The sequence below is a fragment of the Desmodus rotundus genome, chromosome 5, assembly GCF_022682495.2.
Source record: "Desmodus rotundus isolate HL8 chromosome 5, HLdesRot8A.1, whole genome shotgun sequence".
In the NCBI taxonomy this organism is placed as follows: Eukaryota; Metazoa; Chordata; class Mammalia; order Chiroptera; family Phyllostomidae; genus Desmodus; species Desmodus rotundus.
The window spans coordinates 24863083-24884842 of record NC_071391.1 but is presented as its reverse complement, the minus strand read 5'-3'; the positions used below and the strand labels follow the sequence as shown (position 1 = coordinate 24884842).

The following is a 21760-nucleotide window of genomic DNA, read 5'->3' as shown; positions in this document are numbered from 1 at the left end:
GGGGGTAAACGACACTGCTTTAAAGAGGGGTAAAGAATCATAAAAATCTGGAAATATTCTGCACTCTGATTGCTTCCCAGGCACCTTTCTGTTCTGACAGGCCAATACATCCAGTAAAATAGAAGCGTGAAAAGTACGGCAAATTTTAGATAAAGATGATACACAGCATGTGCGATTTACCCAAGAAAGACAGTGCTGATCTCTAATCACTGTGAACAAAGAAAAGGCTTCGGCACGACTTCAGAAGCCCCGCCAAAACATGCACATCACCATGCTTCCAGTTATAATAAAAATATTTAGCTACACGTTTATCTCATTACGGTGACCCACTTTAGCTGACTTTCTGATTCACTGTGCACTCTCCGGTCCCATGACAATGGACGGGGGGAGTCAGCTGGAGGAGTAGTTGTGTGTGCACCTGCAGTAGTTGTGAAGGTGAAAGGCCTGCCTTTCCCCACCTCTAACCCTGAGACCTTGTTAACAACAACAAAACCCCACCCAGAAGCAAAGGCTCTACCTGCACTGCGAACAACATACACATCCTTCTGGTTTCTACCTATTTTCATAGGAGTACGCTAAGTTTTGTTTCTTCATTTTCACAGTGCTAAACACACAAGTTCAAAGACTGATTTGTCAACTCATATGTAAATCATTTTTAGGCTTTGTGGTTACATGAAATGAAGAATATGAAAATACCAGTTTGGTTTCCTAAATCCCCAAGAAACTCATAAACTGCAGCTAACTAAAGGAGCATTCCTACCAGTAGCACCAGTTCTACCAAAGCCACTACCCCCATCACCACTACTAAGACTATTACTATAGGCTCTTGTGATTATCAACTCCAAGTTCAGGTGCTAAATGCATAAGGCCGCGATATAGCATAAGTGCTGACTCACCAACGACTGTGTAAGATGAAATAATTTAGAGCCAGTGAGGAAAGAACCACATCACCTTGTCCTCAACATCTGACAAAGAAATCAAAGTTCAGAGGCTGTACATTTTATACTTGGATATCTGTCCTCACAGGCCAGTTTAGTCTCCTCAGAATGAAAGTTTACTTCCCAACGTTATTTCCAAACAAGGGAGAAAAATAGAAACTAGAGGATAAATGAGATTCACCTAAATGACAGGGAGAAGGGAGACAACACGGTCTAATTGTACTTTACCCTAAAATTAGACAGAAAACAAATGTGCTGTTTCTTTCCTGCTCCTGAAATTTCAACAGAATTTAAGAAACACTGGGGGAAAAAGACTTTATTTCAGCTTCATAATGCACACAAAACTTGTTGCAATAACATCTAAATCTAGCAGATCAATAATGCATGTTACAGTTAGCTGCTTAATTATTCATTTTGGATATACCAAAGAGGGTTTAAAAACAAATTCCAGACATGAAAAGAACTAGGAAATACAGCCGGTGTAATCAAACATAAGTCATTTTTTCCCCAATGTAATTTTTTTCTGGAACATCGTAAAAATCTCCAATTTTCAAGATCAGAGATATTTTGATTATATATATATATATAATATGTGTACGTGTGTGTGTTTTCTAAGGACAGTTACACATGCTAAAATCAAATGCCCTAAATAACCCATTTCAAAACACTATACATAAGAACAGTATGTATTACAATCTCAAAAGATCACAAGGTGACAAGTACAAGTAAATGCTAGCAGAAGAACGGTAGGTAACCAAGAATATGCAATAAAAATTTTTTAAAAACTCAAAAAGGACGTTCATTTGGGGACAAATCAAAATAGAAGATTAATTAAAGACTATAAAGGTTGCTACTACCCAACAGGGTGAGCGGGCTGAAGGCCACTGGACAAGTACATGCGCCAGGTCCAGGTGACACCTCTTCGCCCTCTGTACTGAAGCACTTCATGGGCAAGCAGCAGGAATACATAGTGGAAACACTAAAAATTTTGAAAATGCAAATGCAAAATGACTCCAATTTCCTTCCCCAAGAAGGAAAAGGAAGCAAGGATAAACAAAAACAAAACCAAGTATAGAGATCTGTGAGTTTTTGAAATGAACCCCCCTTGGAAGCTAAATTATGAATGCCTACTAACCAACTATCTGTGCAGAAGCCAGGAGCCCTTCAGTCCACAGCTCTGGAATGAACGTGCCTTCAAGTTTGCACAAGGACTAGCTCAGCCAGGCCAGAAGCACGCAGAGAATCTGCGTGTGCGGACGTCCACTGCCACCACCAACCAGGGTACCAAGGCTCTTCTCATCTCGTTACTTAGCCTTCCGGCAGACTAACCTAGTTTATTGGACAGTCACTGATGATTTCACTAACCTGTAAACAAGTTAAGGTACAAGGCAGTATCTCTTGCAACAAACAAACAAACAAACAAAAAAGGTAACTCTCTAAGGTAAATATATTTTCTGGTCCTTACCAGGACAATATAAAAATCAGAAACAAAAGAAATGTGGCATCACTTAATTCCCTGTTGCCACCAGTCTGTAGGGCCCTGGGGTCCCACCCTTCTTGTATGGCATGGAAGAGGTCAGGTGACTCAGAGCAGATACTGACTACTCTTAAGCTCTGTGACCCAGGGTACGGTAGGGGCAGCATGTGTAGCACCAGCTCGAGGATACCTTCTTTGTCTGCTTGCTTGAGGACTGCAGGAGATAAACGGGACAACAAATACACCTGCAAAAGGCCCACAGCATCCTGTCACTTCGTATATAGATACGCTAATTTTATAGGTTCAGTTTTCTATTATAACCCCTCTCTCCTCACAGGTAAGAAAATGAGAAACAGTATTTTCTTTTAGTTTGGTTTGGTTTGATTTTTAAAACCGATTGCAGTGCATGGTGGATCCTGAACAGAAAAACAATTGCTATAAAGGACATTATTAGGACAATTCGCAAAATCAGAAAAAAGTCTGTCGATTGAATAATAGAATTCTGTCAATTTATATTTGATTTTGAAAACTACTGTGGGCTAATGTAAGTGAATATCCATGTTCTTAGAAAAGGTGAAAGACTGAGGGTAAAGGGACATAATGTCTACAGCTTACTCTCAAATGCTTCAGAAAAAAATATAGCTACACCTAGAGAGAGAGAGAGAGAGAAGGAAAAAGCAAATGTAGCAAAACGTTAACAATTGGGGAATCTGGGTGTAGGGTATATGAGAATTCATTGTATTATTCTTGCAACTTTTCTTAAACCTGAAATTAGATTCAAAATAGGTGTAAAAATGTTATTGAAAAATGATTAATGAACGGGGACCGCCCACTGGTGTGGGGAGTGCTGTTTACACAGGAACAGCCCTTCTGCAACTTCACCTCGGACTCCACACTCTACGCTCCCGTTCCGACAGCTAGGCCTGCTCGGCCCACAGGCAAGGCTGCACTGAATAACACAGAGCGCGCTGCAGTTATGCCCTCTTCTCCTTCCTCTTCCTTGACTACTCCAAGGGAGCGTGTGTAGGGTGAGCTAATGATTTGCTGCCTATCTCTGATGAGTACTATATTATTTGCATCATAATATTTTCATTTCTTCCCCTGCACATAATGCCACGTTGACAGCAAGGTCAGTTAAGTTACTATAAGGGATTTTTAATGAAAACAATTATAAATTAAAAATAACTGTGTTTAAAGCATTTAACAGTCACTAGGGTCAAGTGATTACAGCAGTTACAAGACCCATGGGACGTGTTCACACCAAAACAAAGTGAATAAATTACCTCAGCTGGCGCATGTAATCACTAAGTGACCACAGGGGTCAGGCAGAGTGGAACCCTGAAGACTTTCACGCAAAACCAATAATGAAAATTTATCCGTCAAAAGGTGGGGGGAGAGGGGGAAGATCAAGAATTAGTGAGTCGAGCCATAGCCTGGAAGCGGAACAGACTCTTGATGCAGCTGGAAGAGCCAGGAAAATGACATTCAAGAACCCAGGGGACAGCCGGAAAAAACGCCAGGAAACAATATGCAGGCAGGCTGGGAGGACGTGGGAGGCCTAAAACAGAAGGGATCCCTGCAGCGTCGGCAAGTTGAAAGCCAAACCAAGGGCTACGCTGCTGGAAGAGCGACTGTCCTCATCCAGAAACCTGTGGCGGGCTCTGGGAAGGCATTTGGAGGTCTGCGCGATAGAAGACAATGAAGGCTGGGATGTTAACAATAACGTGATCACCTCTAACATGTACGTGACACCTGACATCTGCTGAGGACGTTCCTCAAATTTCACCCTCCCAGCTCTGGGACTCTTTCTCCTTGTTGTAGAGAAGAAGTGGGTGAAGATCAGGGAAGCAACACATTTCGTTAATGGTAGTACAACTAGGAAGCAAAGAAGACCAAACGTTTATTTAAGCGTCCCTATCTGCTAAAGACTCCACGGGGAGCATCCTGTCAGGAGCCTCGTAATTGAAAGAGGAGACCAGAAGAAGCTCTAAAACTAATGTGTGCTAATGGTCTGAACTCAGTATGGAGGGGAGCAAGGGAACCAAGGATGTGGGGCCAGTTTCCTCACAGAGATAACCTTTGAATTAGGCCTTAAAGAATGAACAAGAGCCCCCTGACTGGGGTGGCTCAACTGGTAGGGTTGTTGGGTCTGTCCCTGGTTGGGGATGGTGTGCACAAGGCGACCGATCAGTGTTCCCTCTCACATCGTTTCTCTCCCTCTCTTTCTCCCTCCCTTCCCCTCTCTCTAGAAGTAAAAATAAATAAATAAATAAATAAATAAATAAATAAATAAATAAAATTCTAAAAAATAAAAAAGAATGGCCAAGAGTTCACAGAATAAAAGGAACAAGATTGGCAGGCAGCCGGTGGGATTAACAGGAGCCAATATTCAGTTATTTAGCAAAAATGGACTGAGTGCTTTCAGCACTGTGCTTGAGACCTTATCAACGCCAGGGAGACCCACCCCCTGTTCTCATGGAGCTCGCTTTCATTCATCTCTCCATCACTCAACACACGTTTTGAGCACGAGTCGGGCACTGTTGTAGATATCGAGCACACGGTGCTAAACAGCAGAAGTCCACACCCTCACGGAGCTTGACTGACCCTCCACTTCCTCAGTGGAGGAAGAGCAACAATGAGTAAGCAGACACAAGTAGAAAACATAAGATCTCACCAAGGAGAAAGCGCAGAGACCCGTAGAGGAAATGGGTAAGTGTAAAGGTTCAAGGTGGTTGGACCATAATATTGCTCTGGTTGGGGGAAAGGAACAAAAGGGTCAGAATAATAAAACATAAGCCCCAGCAGTGAAGAAGAAGGCAGAGAGAAGTACGATGGGGACTGAAGCCAGAGAGTTTGGACCAGCTCACGAAGAACCCTGACTGCCACCATAGATTTTCTTCCATCAGTAAGTGGATACTCAGTGTCATCCCACAAAATCTCAGTCTGATGCGCTGCCCATGGAAAAAGGATCCTGCCTCCCTTTCTGCATCTATAAAAACAATAGCATCAACCAATCTGAACGCTGTGAGGATTAAATGGATGCTAAGTGCAGTGATATTGCTCTCTTGTTCCTTTAAACACTCTCAGTGCTTTGCACAAAGCAGGACCTAGCTCTGACGAAATGCTGAGATCAAAAGCAAATAGCCTTTTGAGGATGAAGTCCCTTCCTGCTCTGGTGTACAAGGATGCTGCTCCCAGATTTAGGATGACATATTTCAGGGGGCTTCAATTTTTCCCTCTTGGGCCAGCAGGTTTAGAAAACTTGGGGGCTTTTTTGTTTCCAAAGAGCTCCTCTTCTTTTATTTATTTATTTTTAATAGTGACAAAATTGTCACACAGTAAACATTGTACACAGTAAAATTCAAAAAGATGTACCCTTTTTAGGAAAGTGTGTGCCTGGCCATCTCTGGTCAGCTGACATAGTAATAGTTCTGTGTGTCCTGCCCATGCCTGTTTCTGTCTAGGAGATGGGATATTTCAGCAAAGGAGAAAGAAGGAAGCTTGAGAATTGAATTTTGGAGAGTAGAGACAGTGTACAGTGACTTTAGCTCTTGTCCACAGTATGACCCCAGTCTGTCCTTCCACCTTTTGAATCCCAATCCATCTATCAGCAAGACAGGGATAATACCGTCTGCCCGTATCAACTTCCCTGGACCATTATAAGCATTAATGATCTAATACACTCAAAAGTGCTCTGAGTCCTTTGGAGGAAAGATGTCATATAAATTAGAGGCATTATAATTAATGTAATTTAAGAAAATGGCTGGCTGTGACGAAGAGGATTAGGTTCACATGGATCACAAATGACCTCGTCATCCTGACCTCAGGTCACAAACGATCCTTTCTAATGAAACAAAATCTAGTCTTACGTGTTCGAGCATATTCAACTATTCTGCATTTAGGGGTTTTTTTTTTTCACACGTTAGTTTATTCTGTGTCAAAATTGGACTATTCTTCAGAGGTTTTTTTTTCTTTATTGGAAAAAAGTTCTTATATATGAATTAGACCATGAAGTAATTCCCATTGGGACGAAAGGTTCTTAGGTGTAAAGACAGACAAGAGGACAACAAGCACGGATTTGTTATTTGGATTCAGCAAATACTCATACTATGACAGACAAAAAATCAGGAATTTTGTATCCACATGACAGGATAGGATATATAGGCAACTCATAGATACTTCTTGAAATTCTAGAATCTCATACAAAGAAAAAAAAACCACCCTAAGTAATTGCTTGAACTAGAAAGTGAAGCTTTTAAAACAATTGTAACTCAAGGACTGTAATTGGGAAAATGAAATTATGACTGAAAAACTGAAAAGTATAGCATATCAGATGCTGTTTTTGTGAGCAGCTAAAAATTAAGAAATTCCTTTGATATTTAATATTTAACTCCAGACAATGAGCACCAGGGAATTCCAGGCTGTAAGGAACTGGGGCACATTCTCCTCTGCAAGTCACAGGAAGTGGCTTTGTGTGCCCTCCGCAAAGCCTCACTCACACCTTTGCCTGTCTATTAGAGATGACTATGAAGTAGCCATAAAGATACATCACTATACACATTCCAATGAGGCTCCCTGCTCACGTCTTTCTGAAACTATTTTCTGGGAACTGTTCAGCACCTTATAAGAGAGCAGTTGTCGTCACGTCACATCATGTTTTTTATTCAAGATACTGTATCTCTTGCCCACTTCCCAGGCCTCAGTTCCTAATAATTTTGTTGCAAAAATCAGTAGCCTTAAAAGTGCAAAGCATGCCTGGGAAGCATCACATGTCAGAGTTTAAAAAATAAGCTGCCCTCTGACTGAAGCCTGGCATACTCGAGTCTGTAAGACAGGAGCTGGTGTGCAGAGATGATTTCCAGAGGAGGGGCGGTGACATGGGAGGGAGAGGGGCAGAGTCAAGTTGAAGATCGGGGCAGAAGGAAGATGACAGGAGGCTGAAACAGGGACAGGGAAATCGGAGGTCTGGGCCCGCAGACATGGTTCAGAATTCATTAGAATCTAAAAGCGCGTCTACGTGCATCAGATCTGGGAAGCCTGGAAAGGAGGTGGCGCCCCGTTCCTGGTAGTCAGGCAGAGCCAGGGGGCTCACATTTTCCTCTGATCCACAGGCAGATTGGGCCACAGGCCATCGGGTCACCGGGGCACAAAAGACTGCAAGGCCACTTTCCCCTGACGTTCTGCCCTCCCAGGGAGTTAGAGAAACTCACCAACCTGGCGGGAAGGAGGCGTCACTGCGCTGGCTTGCTTGGACAACGTCACTTAGCGGCAGGTAGCATTTACTGGCCACTCCCATCTGCACAGGCTGGATGCATGTGCACTCACACACCACACGGGAAGGACCACACCACTTGTCGATAGTTAGCGGTGATGTGTGGGATATACCGCGATCTTAAATTCTTTTCTGAACAATGATCTACATTTTTCACAAAGAATGTAAGCTTTCACAATTAGAAAAAGAGTTTGTAGTCATTTTTAAAAAGTCCTTCAACTGTGAAGATTTTCTGCCACTGAGAAGATTCAAAACTACTGTGTTTTTCAGACTGTAAGACGCACCAGACCATAAGACTTCCTGCAGTGGAGACCCTGTTCCTGCCTTCTGGGACCCCGCTCCACTGCCGTCCCCTACCCTCCCCCCACACACAGTGAGACAGGTAAGCTACATTCAGACTATAAGACGCAACCCCATTTTCCTCCCACATTGGGGGGGTGGGGAGTGTGTCTTATAGTCCAAAAATACGGTATATGAAACAAACTCAAATACTGCTCAGACTCTTATGGAGAATATAGGGGAAATTTTGACTTTACATAATAAAAGGATTTTTTAATAAGTATGTATCATTTGGTGCAACAGTTATTATTCTAGGAAGCCATCCTACAACTGTAATTAAAGATGTTTGCAAAGAGAGAGCAAGAAGGATGTTCATCAAACAAGTGCAGATAATAATAAAAGAATGAAAACATCTTAGGTCTCCAGTAATATGGACAGATAAATAGATTACAGCACACCCATATAAAGACCACCACGTTGACACAGAGCACAATGTGTTAAATTTTTTAAAATTACAGGATAATATGCATAGCTCTATTAATTTTAAAAAATAGTAGTTGAGCCTTGGCTGGTGTGGCTCAGTGGATTGAGTGCCAGCCTGTGAACCAAAGCGTCACTGGTTCAATTCCCAGTCAGGGCACATGCCTGGGTTGTGGGCCAGGTCCTCATTTGGGGGCGCAAGAGGCAACCACACATTTATGTTTCTCTCCCTCTCTTTCTCCCTCCCTTCTTCTCTGTCTAAATATAAATAAATAAAATCTTTTAAAAAATAGCAGTTGATAGAGGGGAGGGTGTATGAGAGACTAGGTGAAAGAGGTGAAGGGATTAAAAACTAAAACTGGCAGTTAAAAATAGTCACAGGGATGTAAAGTACAGCACAGGAAATATAGTCAATAATATGTTACAACTATGTATGATGTTGGGTGGGTACTGGAGATACTGAAGGGAACTCTTCATAAAGTACATGACTGTTTAACCACTATGCTGTACACCTGAAACTAATACAAAATAATACTGAATCTAAACTGTAATTGAAAAATAAAATTTAAAGTTCTTAAAAAAGAAAGTTGTTTGGAAAAAAGTAGTAACAATTTTTTAAAATAAAAAATAAATTAAAAAATAGTCACTAAGCAAAAAGCCCTTAAAGTGTGAAGATTGCTGCTATTAAGGATATTCAAAATAGCAAGAGAAAATAGAAAAATTTCTCAAATGCAACAACCGAATATCATTGCTCTGAAAAGGATTATAGGTGATTGAATATTTTCTACTTTGCACACGTCAAATACTGAAATTTTTATGATATATACAATATCTTTTTATACTGAAAATAGTCTTTGGAGGGGGAAAGTCTTTTAGCCATATTTATTGATTTAGAAAGTTGTTTGTGATATATCATTAAGATGAACGAGGGATTATAAAATGGTATTCCTGTAAGGTCTCTACTGGGAAAACTGTGTGGTGTACATGTACATACGTATTGATAGAAAACATTCTATAGAGACTCGCACTAAATGTTAACAGTGGTTATCTCTAGCCAGGGGCAATTTTGTTTTCTTCTCTCACTTATCTCTGTTTGCTAAGTTATCATGAATGAACATGTATTACATGCATTATAAGAGTAAAAAAAATAGCTGGTATTGTGCAAGCTTTTCCTAAAGGCCAGCTCCAAAACCATGGGCCAAGAGCAGAATCGCTGGAAGGAAACACAGCCTCCTGGTATGACTGTGGAAAGGGACAAAACTGACTTGTACGCCTAGGATCTGGGACGTTTGTCATAGTCACACTCCGTTGTAGCCCTGCCTAATACGATGCTCCTACAAATATAAATAGTCCCTTTCTTGAGATTCTCCTTGGAAGCATTTTCTTTCTTCCTTTTAGGCCTGGAGAAACTGAAGCTCAGAGCTATTGAATGACAACTGAGACCGACGAAAAACCGTAATTGAAAGTTCGTGGCACTGGTGCTACGTTAAAAGGGATTTTGACTGACGAGGTCACTAAATCGTTATATATAAATTTTTGGCTGGAAGAACAGGCCACCCAAGAACACTGTCGTTCTAATTATAATATTGGAAACAAAACAACAACAAATCCTTTTTAAGCATCCCTGCACAGTATATAGAATTTACTAACAATAGCCAAGTGGCTATTATAAATACTTTGAGGAGAAAAGGAAAAGGAAGAAAGGGAAAGGGAGAAGCAGAGAAAGGAGGATAAGACATTTTACGTACGGTAAGGCCTGCATAATTTTAATGGCTGAGCCAAAAGGCGAGGCAGAAAAAGTTCTTGTGCCTGCACATTCATTCATTCATCCACTCAGAAATTCAGCAACTGTTCGTACACACCACCCTGTTCCAGGCCCTTTACTCAGAACTGGGGGTACAGAGAGCACCCACTGGGCACACGCTGTTGTCTAGTGGGGGACTGACATAAAAAAACAATCCCGTAACAACCATGAGGAGGGCTGGCTGAACACACGGGGGACCAATGTATTTATTAAGGGAAGCAACCAGCTGCAAAAGAGCTTCAGGCATAAAGGGTGAGGGAGTTCTCCTGGAGGGGTAGGGTCATTCAGGAAGTGGGGCCTGCGAAGGGCAAGTGTGGAAGGGCGTGTGCATTTGGGGAATAGGAAGAATGGAGGGGCAAATGCAAGTTGAAAATAAGAAAGTGGATGTGCAATCAAATGCCAACATTTTCTAAGCCTCATTTGTGCAGCATCCACGGGCACAGGGGCAAGAGTGAAGAAGCCTAGCTAAAGCATTCCGGAGGGAACAGCAGAGATGAGGACGAATAACAGTAAAGAACATCAGAGCGGCTCAGGAAGATCATAGAGGCAAAGTGAAGGGAGGCCACACAAGGCCCAGTGCCTCACAAAATGTACCTTCAGGCACATCAGTGATGTTAGAAAGCACTGCTGTTCCGAATTTACTAGAAAGCAACAAAAATAGTCACATTTTAACTGGCACGTAATCTGTAGTGCACAAGCTTACATTTAAGCCCCGTCTATCACTGCCATGTATTTTTGCCAAGATAAAAAAGAAAAAACTCTGATGGTTGAGAGGCTAGGATCCCAGTTCTGCTCGCCAAAGACTATTCGGGACATACCTCTAACTATCTGAGCTCACGGATTAATGAGACTATAGGGTTTAACCATGACTTTAAAAAGTATTTCTTTGGGAAAGATTTACCTGTGCCTCTTTCCCGCAGCTCTGCCCCTGAGGGTTACTTGTAACTGGAGGGTTCACAAGTGGGAGAGAGCTACCCACAGAAGGCGAGATTTTCAGTCTCCCAGCAGGGGCTATTCATTCCAAGGATGGAGCTGAGTGCCGCTATATGCTAATTTCACAGTGTCACTTAGACTATCCCTTGGAGCAAATGTGACTGTGTTGTTTTCTGTGTTCTTTGTGAAGATTTACTTTGTTGTAACTCGTGGCCATTGGAGTGGTCCACACCAAATGGATGACCCCCTAACACACTCCCACTGGCCAACTCTTAGACAGAGTCTGTGCCACAAAACAGCTCTCGCATGACATTAACCCACCTCAGACCCTGAGGGCGCCTATGTGGGAGGGTATGTGTTAAAGGAGGCAGTTCTTCACAGAACCACCTTTTTACCCAAGATATGGTTCCTTCCGCTGGGATTCCAGGCCCCAGACTGGGAATAGAGAAAGACAGGAGAACATACTTGGGAAGTGGAGTCTGATGGACCCAAGTTCAAATCCAGAGGTCACCTCCTAAATGCATAACCTGAGGTAAGTTGACTTTACCAAGGCTCAGCTTCCTCATAAGTAAAAAGCAGAAGCTAATGCCTACTTAACAAGTTATCGTGAGGACTGCATTAAGTGATTCATGTCATTGAGGGAGGAGGGAGGGGTGCAGTGTGTGGACCCTACCACACACAGTCAAAAATCATGTTATAGTTCAATGCCCCCTCCCCATCCAAGCTGGACTGGAATCCAACTTCTCTATTCATTATCTGAGGGGCCCTGGACAATTTGTTTAATCTCTCTGGCCTCAGTTTCTCCTTCTACTGAATTTGGAAGTGGGACCTCCAAGCCTCTTCCTGTCCTAACATTCTGTCCAATTAGTGTAATCGTTGGGGAGACTTCCTTCCTGTTCTTATATTTTCTGTGCTCCCTCTCACACTCTGAATCTCCCTTTAAAACCACAGTGCCAGAACCTTCTAGTTTCTGCCTTTTGGATTTCACAACACTGTCTCTGTTGTCTCCCTCCATGGTATTTGTTGAAAGTCGTCTACAGGCCAAGGGCTGTGTTAAGAATGATACAAGCTTTATCACAAAGTATATCCTGACAACAACCCGTGGAGTATATTATTATGATGCCCATTTTACAAATGAGGAAATCAAGGCTCAGAATAGTTAGCAATTTGTCAAAGGTGTGGAATTTAGAGCTGGCCCTTCCCAGGGCTCCCAATCATTGTATGCAACACTACCTTTCCATCCTCTGACTGAGTCTAGTTTGAGTTCTACCTTCTTACAGCCCTGTGTTGTGCTCGCTTACCTCATAAATTACTTTGTATTAATAACTTGATGTGCTACACCTGCCAGGTGACATATGTCCATATTAACCAGCACCCATCCTCTCTGAACCAACAGGGAGCGTGTGATGGGATTCTCAGGCCCTGCAGCTGGTAGGTGAGGGTGAGATTCAAGACAGGCAGGACTTGAATACATCTTTCAAGTAACAGCACATGGTCAAACAGCTACTCAACTGCCGTATGACACTGGGGGAAGCTATCGCATTTAGTTCAAACCTAAAATCAACGAGCTTCCCAGCTGCCATAAGTCCGGTCATGTCATCACAGGTTGGTAAAAGGAAAAGGGCTCATGCTTTGGGGTAAGACAACCCCAGGTTTACTCGTCAAGTGCCCTGCGGTGGATGTTTTAGCCCCTCTGAGTTTCCTATCTGCTAAATGATCGTGGGTAAGGCAACCCAACTTCATCTATAAGGTCCTTCATCTATAATACTGGGAAAAGCATTAGCAGCTTTAGAGGGATGTTGTACGGATAGAGGAGAGCCTGGCCTATAGTAGAAACAAATTAGCCCGTTGGAAGGATCTTAGGGGATGGTCAGGTTGTTTCCAACAATCAGGGCAGTCTAGATCGAGTAGAAAGAAGGAAATCAGCTACAGGTGCATTGGATTCTCAGGACCTGCCAAATCTGAGGACCCATGCTGGATGAGAGCTGGAATCCCTGTTACAGCATAAGGTCTAAACTGATCTCATCCTGGATTCCATACTGCTAGTCCGCTGGGCAGGAGTTGCTCGAAGTACTTGTTTCGGGTGGGAGGTTCCCACTGAGCCAATACGTGGAGTGTAATAACACACCATGTCTCACCTCACAGCACCAGGAGGTTGCCAGGGTAACTGAACTATTCTGGGCCTTCCTTATGGGATCCCAACTCCTTGGCATCCACTTCCCAATGGGTTCCCTTCCTTTGCCCTTACATTCTGCAGCCCCATCAAAGCCCTCTTTCTCTTGCCTCAGGAGATGAGAAAGGAAATGGGAAGGGAAGGAATTGACCAGGCATCTGGACCTCAGCATTTTATTTCCTTATCATTTCATTTCCTTAGTTCCGGCACATTTCCACTTATGAAGTACTTTCCCTTATAAAACCTCTCAGTGTTTACTTCTAACCCACTAAATAATTCTCCTGACCTCTTCTTGTTTTTACCCTTTAAGTATCTGTAGATGGTTCATTCACCACATTCCCCATTCAGTTATTAATGGCCCACAAAAACTTACTAGCAGCAATCACTTACTGATTAATCTGCACAACAACAGAGAAAGACGGGGGGCATTAATCCTTAGTTCTGAACAGGGAAACCAAGGGGAAAAGAGAGGTTAACTCAGTTGCTCGAGGTCAGCGGCTAAACAAGATTATAACCAAGATCTCTCTTGTCTTGTATTTCTGTGAAGGCTACTCACAGTGTGGTTCTATTTCTTTACAAATCGACATTGTCAATGCAGCTACATCAGTTCTGTGTTGAGATTCAGGTGTCAAACCACAGTTTACAACTGTCCAAATTCAACCCCAAATAATCTTGCCTGCTAATAGTTCATAAGTAAAAGTTGCTAAAATGAAAAGATAACAATACTTGAAAGCAACTTTGGCAGAGGCAACAGAGAAGTGGAAAGCTGCGGATTATAGACCCAGCTTCTGCCACAAGGAGACTCTGAGAAAGTCAAATAACTTCCCTGCATCTCTGAGTCATCTGTAAAAATGAGATTATGCTGAATGATATTCAAGCTATCTTGCTGTTTTCATTACGGTGACTGAATACCTATGAAACCAGCACAAAATATAAAGTTCCAATACCCAATTCTGCCAAGATCATGGTAAAACAGTAATATTTATTACTGTTAATGACATACACAGCCACAACCCCCTCAGAAAGCAAGGTGCCAGCAGACAACAAGAACCAGACAGAGCTTCATATCCTGGACTTAGAAATTTAACTAATACCATGTTTTACCCTAAGAAATAAGTCAATGGAAGCAGAAAGACATATACAAACAAAAATATACATTTCAGTGCTGGCTATCAGAGGAAAAACTGTGATTAATTTAAACGTTTATGTTAGAGGGATGTTTTATTAAATAGAAACATAAAACAATACACATGCCATGCTGCTATTAAAAAGGATAAATATGAAAATTATGCAAAAATCATTTAAAATCTTACAGATACTATTAAATTTAAATAACCAAAAGTACAAGAACAGACATGTACTCTGATGTCCACTATATAAAATGTGGCTTGATGTCCAAGATCACAGGAAAACTCAACATATGTTATAGTATATTACTAGTTACATTTATTGGCTTTTTAATATTTCACTGTTTTAATGAATATTATTTTTCATGAACATATACATTTGATCGAATATTTTAAAATTTTTCAAACCCTGATTTAAAGTTTATGCCTACATTGCTGTATAATTTTTGTTGGCTGACAAATTGTTCGTGATGTTATTTTTCCAGAGTCATTTCTGCTTTCTACTATATAATTCTTTAGTGTCTTTAGAGATTCTAAAATCTCAGAACCCTTGCACTTCTTCTGCTCACCTAAAAGGATTCTTGAAAAGATCTGCCATCTAACCTAGCTATGAATAACTTGTAATGTTAATACTTGGCAATGACTGCCCTGTCACCTAGTATCTAGCAGTTCCTGGCCCAGGAGTTGACATACTCCCATAACGCTGATCTGTGGGTGTATCTAACAGTAACCACAAAGTTGCCATTAGACTTTTCACAGTGTATAAGGTGCTCTCATGTTCCAAGTTTCTGGAGTGTTACCATGGGACATTTTATATTTTCAGGGTTTTAGGACCCCCTCTGGTTCAGTTAGAAAAGCTGTTCTCAATCAACACAGTGCTAGGACCTTCCCTTCATAGGACTTTTACACATTCCTTCATTTCTTAGAAATGTTCTGTTACCAGTAGGCCAATTGTACCTCTTTGCTTATAATATCTGGGAAAGACTGCAGAGCCAATGAATTAAAAATATGATTCTAGGTCTCGTGTGTGCCAATGAATGCCCTCATTAAAGCAGAACGAGTAGATGAGATCGTTTTCAAAGCTTTCCGTCCCTCTGCCCCAGAGCCGCCGAGGCCAGGCTCTGAAAGGATGCACAGTAAAATTAAATATCTAAAAATTCATCTTTAATTAACAGAATTGGATTAAAGCTAGACACCGCGGCATATCATACGAGAAATGGCTGAGCTAGCTTCCAAGTGCTCTAATTCAATTAGGACGCAGTGAGTGACACTCGGACGGGAAAGGTTAATTGGGGGCGCCAGAACGCAATCATTCCTTACCTAACCAGTCATTAAACTTCTTAACCTCTGAGGGCAGTCCCAGCTCGGTGAAATCGCCTGTGTGGAGAAGGATGTCCCCATAAGGCATCTGGATACCATCTGTTCTGGAGTGTGTGTCTGAGATGCAGACAAACCGCGTGTGGCCCGCTGGTTTTGGAGTGTCATATGGGATGGGGTCGACCCTAAAGTAGACATAACAGATCCCATAACAGTTAAATATATTAGAACCCTCGTAATTGTCATCGCACATACATACTGATTGTTACCTGTGAACGCACCCAGACAAACTGATGCAAAGGCAGGAGGGACCGTTCGTGGTAACAAGGGACACTTTGGGGTACAAAGGAGACAGCATCACCCATCTACAACCCCAAAGGGAAAATTCAAAAAGTCTTACTTACCTGGTATGAAAATTACAAAGAATATCTTACATGCAGAATCAGAAATAACCCAGGAAACTGATAGAGTGATTAATGGTGAAGTTTAGGGATATTGAACCCCAACTGGGGAAGCAAAATTATGCTATTTTTGTCTCTCATCATGCTCCAATTGATCCCACTACTCATTAGGAAAGGAATAACTAATTTATTCCTTCTTGAACATGCGTAAGTCAAGCATTGAACTAATTTACGAAGAGCAGGGCACATGCGCTGCCAGCTGCGATACGGAGAGACATACTGGGTAGCACTGATAGTTAGTCCCCTTCCCAGAACGATTCGACACCTGTATCTTCTTGTTTTTGCTAAGCGATTCTCAAATCAAATTGTGGGGAGGGAAGGTGATGCCAAAATAACAGAGCTTGAAAAAAAGCACTGGATGCTAAAAAACTCTGTCAAGCTCCACCTTTACCACAATGAATTAGCTGCAGTCCCAGTTATACCTTAGGTTACTCGGAATGCCCAAATGCCTCGGGCAAAGATTCTCTGCAGTACAAACAGTGAGCCTGTTAATGGGTGTCTACGGATACACACATGCATTAATATATGTATAGTTTTAGAGACCCAAGCACTGTGAAATTACACTAGGGCATAAGAATCAAAAGGCAAAATGATCAACCCAAAGCAAAGAAAATGAAACAGAACATTCTCATTTAATTGAGTGTAACAAAGTGTGCTAAATAAACGTGGTACAGAAATGCAAATCTGACTCTTCAAGCATACAGTTTTAATTATTTAAGGGGCTGGTAGCAGAGTTGAGGATGTTTTAACTGTATTAACTCTCCACTGACAGCTTCCTTTAATTTTTCTGTAGGAATGCACACTTATTTTGGATTATGGGTGAAGGGAAGTAGTTATAAATGCAAAGAAAAGGTCACAGGGGAAGCAAACACGCAGTGCAGAGATTACAGTCTGAAACGTTAAATAAGGAACAATATTTCATATCACAGCCCCGCTCTTGACAGTTAATGTGCAGCAGAAGACACACAGAAAGCTCAACATGAGATTCCCTACACATCTTGCCTCTACAGGCTTGGGTTGAATTTTTCTGTCTTTTTCCCACTTTTTAAGAAGAAACAATCGGTTTTAATCTTGCAGTTGTAGTGAGCAAAATAAAGACATCAGTATACAACTTGGTTGGCCTTGCATTTCTTTCATCACTAATCTTTTAAATCTTATTTTATCTTTGACCGAGAAGGAAAGTAGGAAGGCAAAAAGAGCTTGAAGAAGACAGAAAGGAGAAAGGAGAGAGGGAGGCACTGGGAACTGGTTAACACAGTGGATCTAAGTGGAAACCCCAAAGGAAAGTTTACCTTCTGCAAAAAACTAATATATTTTCCCTGTAAAGGTTAGAAATTAATAATGCTGTTACCATGGAGAAGATTCACTAATCCACTGAGATCTCATGAGTAACCTGGAAACCCTCTTGATTATATCCAGTGTTGATTTTTTTTAAATATATGAAAAAGTTTGGTATCTCCTTTCCCATTACTGAAACTCTTTTACACTCAGTCTCAGTGGTTCCAATCTTATCAGCATCTCCTGTCTCCTAGAAGTAGTTTACTCAGAGGATGAACAGTTGTGCCCTGCTGCAAAGGACTGTCACCCTCTGAAGGTGACAGGGAATGTTTTATTCCTAGACCTAAAGCTAAGATGCTCACCAGAATGGAACTGTGCACATTTATACTTTATACACCCACATGTGAATGAAAATTTAAAAAATTAACCACTGAATTTTAGATGTATGAATATGTTTAACATTATATATGTCTTTATTTTCAATGTTCCATCCTAATAATAACAATCCCCATTTCTTCATTTCAATAACTCTTCGAAATTATGGGCACAAGTACTGCGTCAAAATTCTTTATGGCCCCATCTGAATCCCCCAAAGGGACATCATAGTCATCACTTTCAACTGATCAAACAGAAAACAACACACATATAGACCCTTCACTGTGAACAGGCCCCGTTCTATGAATCTACTCAATGTAAAGAAGCAAATTAGCACATGATAAGTAATTTGTTTCCCATCTTGGCTCCATATTAGACAATAACTTCCCAAGACTATTGGAATACATCAATTTTTGAATGGTTGCAACTCCCTTCCCCACCCTACCACCTCATCCAGAGAAACATTTAAATGTCCAACAGAATTAACATGAAATAAAGGCCAAGGAATAGAAACAGAGGAGACAGAAGACAGGGAGAAAATGTGTCTTCTCTCAGCTTTGAGCTGAAACAAAATAATGAGTCAGAAGTATCCAGAAATAATGGCAGAAGGCTCACCCACCGCCACCACTAACTTGATGTCACCAAAGATAAACAATTTTGTAGGCATTTGAGAAAGATACGGAGAGCCAATTTAGGTAGTGGATTGGGGAAGGGCAGGTATGAAGACGCAAATACGGAATTTACAGACATCCCCTGACCCGGAAACACTGACGTCCTTTGTTACCCACAGGACCAAGTACAAGACTAGACGGTGCAGCTCGTAGAAGCTGTGCTGCAGGAAAACATGACAAATATCACCTGGGGGTCACACGAAGGAAGACACGTCCACCCAAAGACATTCGGAGCTGGAAATAAGACGTCTAGCAGAGCAGGCAAGTTGCAGTGGATATAATTAAAGTTCAGACAACCCTAGGGAAACTACTGTTTCCAAATTGGGCATCTGGTAAACTTTGAAAAGTCAAGACATACAAACATTTCACTGGAAAAGCGTGGGTAAGGGACAGACTGACTGCTATTGGAACACCTACCTATTCACACTGTGTGTGAAGACCCTCATGCTACATTTTCCTGCTTAGTTAACAACCTGACTGCTTACTGTTTATGCTGCAGACTTCTCAAATGACCTAACATCTCCCCCAAGGCATCATGTCAAATATCCTAGCACGTGCGTCTCTTACCAAGGCGCTCTAGCCCCTAGAGCAAGATTCAAATATCAGAATGAGATTTGCACGTACATCTGAGTACACCCAGGGGAAACAGGATGACAGGGGAAGATGAGAAGAAAACACGGCATCGTGAAATCCCAGAGCTGGACAAAACCTTTGGGGGCACTGGGTTCAATGCTCTGCATAAAGCCGGAATCCTCCCTGCCTCCCTGCCTAACTGACATACAACTTTCTTTGCAAGGTTTCCAGAGAATGGGAGTTCCTGCATCCCCTGCCCTCCCCCGGGGCAGCCCATTCTGGCTTTTGATAGCTCTCCTTGCTAGAAACTTTTGGACTCAGAGCCTGCACCTCTGAGAAAACTGAGCCTGGTCCAAGGAGACTTGGCCTGGAGCCTGAAGACTGAGTAACAATTTTGGCTGAGTTACTCACTTTGGACAAGTTATTTCATTCTCTTGGTCTTCATTTTTTCCCCTCATTTGTAGGATGGGAATAATAATGCCTAATCTGCTAAATTGCTCCGAGGATCTAAACTGTCAAGCACTGGGTCTGGCACACGGCACAAGCTCGGAAAGTAGAGATGCAGAAAGACATGAGGATAAAGCACGTTTAGCCGCTCAGCCAGACTGTCTGGCTCTTAATCCCACTCCACGTTTACCAACGGTGTGATACCAAGCAAGTTGCCTAACTCCTGTGCCTTGGTTTCCTCACCAATAAAATGGGTATAAAAATAGTACCCATCTCGTAAGACCACTGTGAGGATGAAAAGGGATGAAGCGTTCAAAGCATGTAGAACCGTGTCTGACACACAGTAGATACTCAATAAATGTTGTTGTTTTTTGTTTGTTTGTTTGTTTGTTGGACTAATCAGTCGTAGTTTTACTACTATTATTAGTAACATCCTTCAGTTTCTCGACCTCCATCTCTCCTTCTGTACAAGGAGACCCCAACAGCTACCACACAGGGTCTCTGAGAGAATTAAAGTTCACGTACACACTGCCTGGCACAGTACTGGGCACATCAACCACCCTCAGTCAACACATTTATTTCCTCCCCGTCACTTCCTCCTTAATCCTAGTTCTGAAATGGATTACAGAAGGTAATCCAGAGAGTAAGAATCCAGTCCCTTTTCCATTCGATAGTCCTTCAAATATTCCAGGATTATAATCTCTTGAAAGTTTCTGTCCTCAAGGGGAGGAGCCACAGTTTTTTCAGCTTTTCCTTGTGTGCCCTCAGAATCCTGGTGACCGCCGCCTAGGTACAATCGGCTTGGTCGGGACCCCTCCGTCTGCAGTGTCAGAATTCATGGGCCGTGTGAACTCGTGGGCCAGTGCACTGTTTATCAAAGACAAATGCTGGCACAGGTGACAGCACTGGACACACGGGTGGACTTTCCTAGAGGCCTGAGCTCCCACCTGAACCCATGTTCTAATTAAGTCTCCAGGTCCTGTGCCAAGCCTCAAATCTTGCTCTTGACACTTGATGGTCAAATGTTTACATGTGTCACTGAAAATTCAAACAAATAAACCATTCTTGTTTATTCAATCTTGGCACATTAGAGATTTTTAGCCATAAAAACACAGTATGATAATATTATTGCTTCCACTATGGAATCCTCTCCTGGCCACATGTGTTATTTTCCTCCCAGTAACAAATTCGTACAGCGCTGCAGGTTCCACTGCTAGATCTTCAGAAAAGCTGCTGCCATGTGGTTTAGTACGACATAGGTTTCTGTTTTTAGGCCGTGTGTGAAGTAAAAGCCTTGTGTACACACTTAGCCTAACGATTCAGCGTCAGAATAGAATAGAACCCTGACAAAGCATTTTAAAGGGATCTGAATGTATTCACCATCCCCCTTTTACTTGAAAATCGTGTTGTGCTTATGCATTCCACTGACTTCATCTCTAAAAAGTTTTCCATGTGGCATCAAAGCTTTCATTTTTAACCCCCACATTTAGATGGCATGAAAGCTAATGTTGTTTGTGATGCTACATCCTCCATGCCAGACATACTATTTGACAAAGATGTGCAAAACCCGCAAGCAAAACAACGAATAAACAAACACCAGGCTTAAATTAGTTGTCAAATCACAGCGTTTTTGGATTGGAAGGGACCTTAGAGATTACCTAACCCTGTGTTTCATGTCTTTGAGTATTCTCTTCGCGGTTCCTGCCTTACTCATGAATACAGTGACTTAATTTTTGTTGCGTCTTACAGTTTTCTTTTTTTAGTTTTGTCCTAAAAAATAGCATCATGAAGTCATGGATTAGGTATATGCTGGTTGCATTTTTCAACTACACATGAAAATAAATACATAACCATTAAAATTCTGTTTAAGGTTTGTCCACTGTAAAGAACTAGCACTCGGGTTTTCTAACTTCCACCTCACTTCCCTTCCCACCTGCTGAACTTTGGAAGCTAAAAATATGCGAGCACTCGGAGAAATAAAATGATAAAAGTTATAAAATGCCAGCAAATCGATCACCTAAGCTCCTGTAGCCATTAATATCTAGAGAGACTGCTCAAAATGACTGGAATTCACTGTCAAAAAAAATCTGAGTTTTATCCATAAATTTAGCCCTCAAAGTTGAATAGAGTCTCTTAAAACCTCAAAAAACTGCGT

General features: G+C 41.8%; 1 protein-coding gene across 4 annotated transcripts in view; it reads right to left on the bottom strand.

Annotated features, from left to right (window-relative positions):
* Positions 1-21760, bottom strand: part of MPPED2 (metallophosphoesterase domain containing 2) — a 158166-nt gene that overhangs the window by 95886 nt on the left and 40520 nt on the right. For all 4 annotated transcript variants that reach the window (XM_053924918.1, XM_053924919.1, XM_024558934.4 and 1 more), the window contains exon 3: positions 15804-15985. In XM_053924918.1, coding sequence (XP_053780893.1) covers positions 15804-15985 — 182 coding nt within the window. The remainder of the gene's footprint in view (positions 1-15803; positions 15986-21760) is intronic.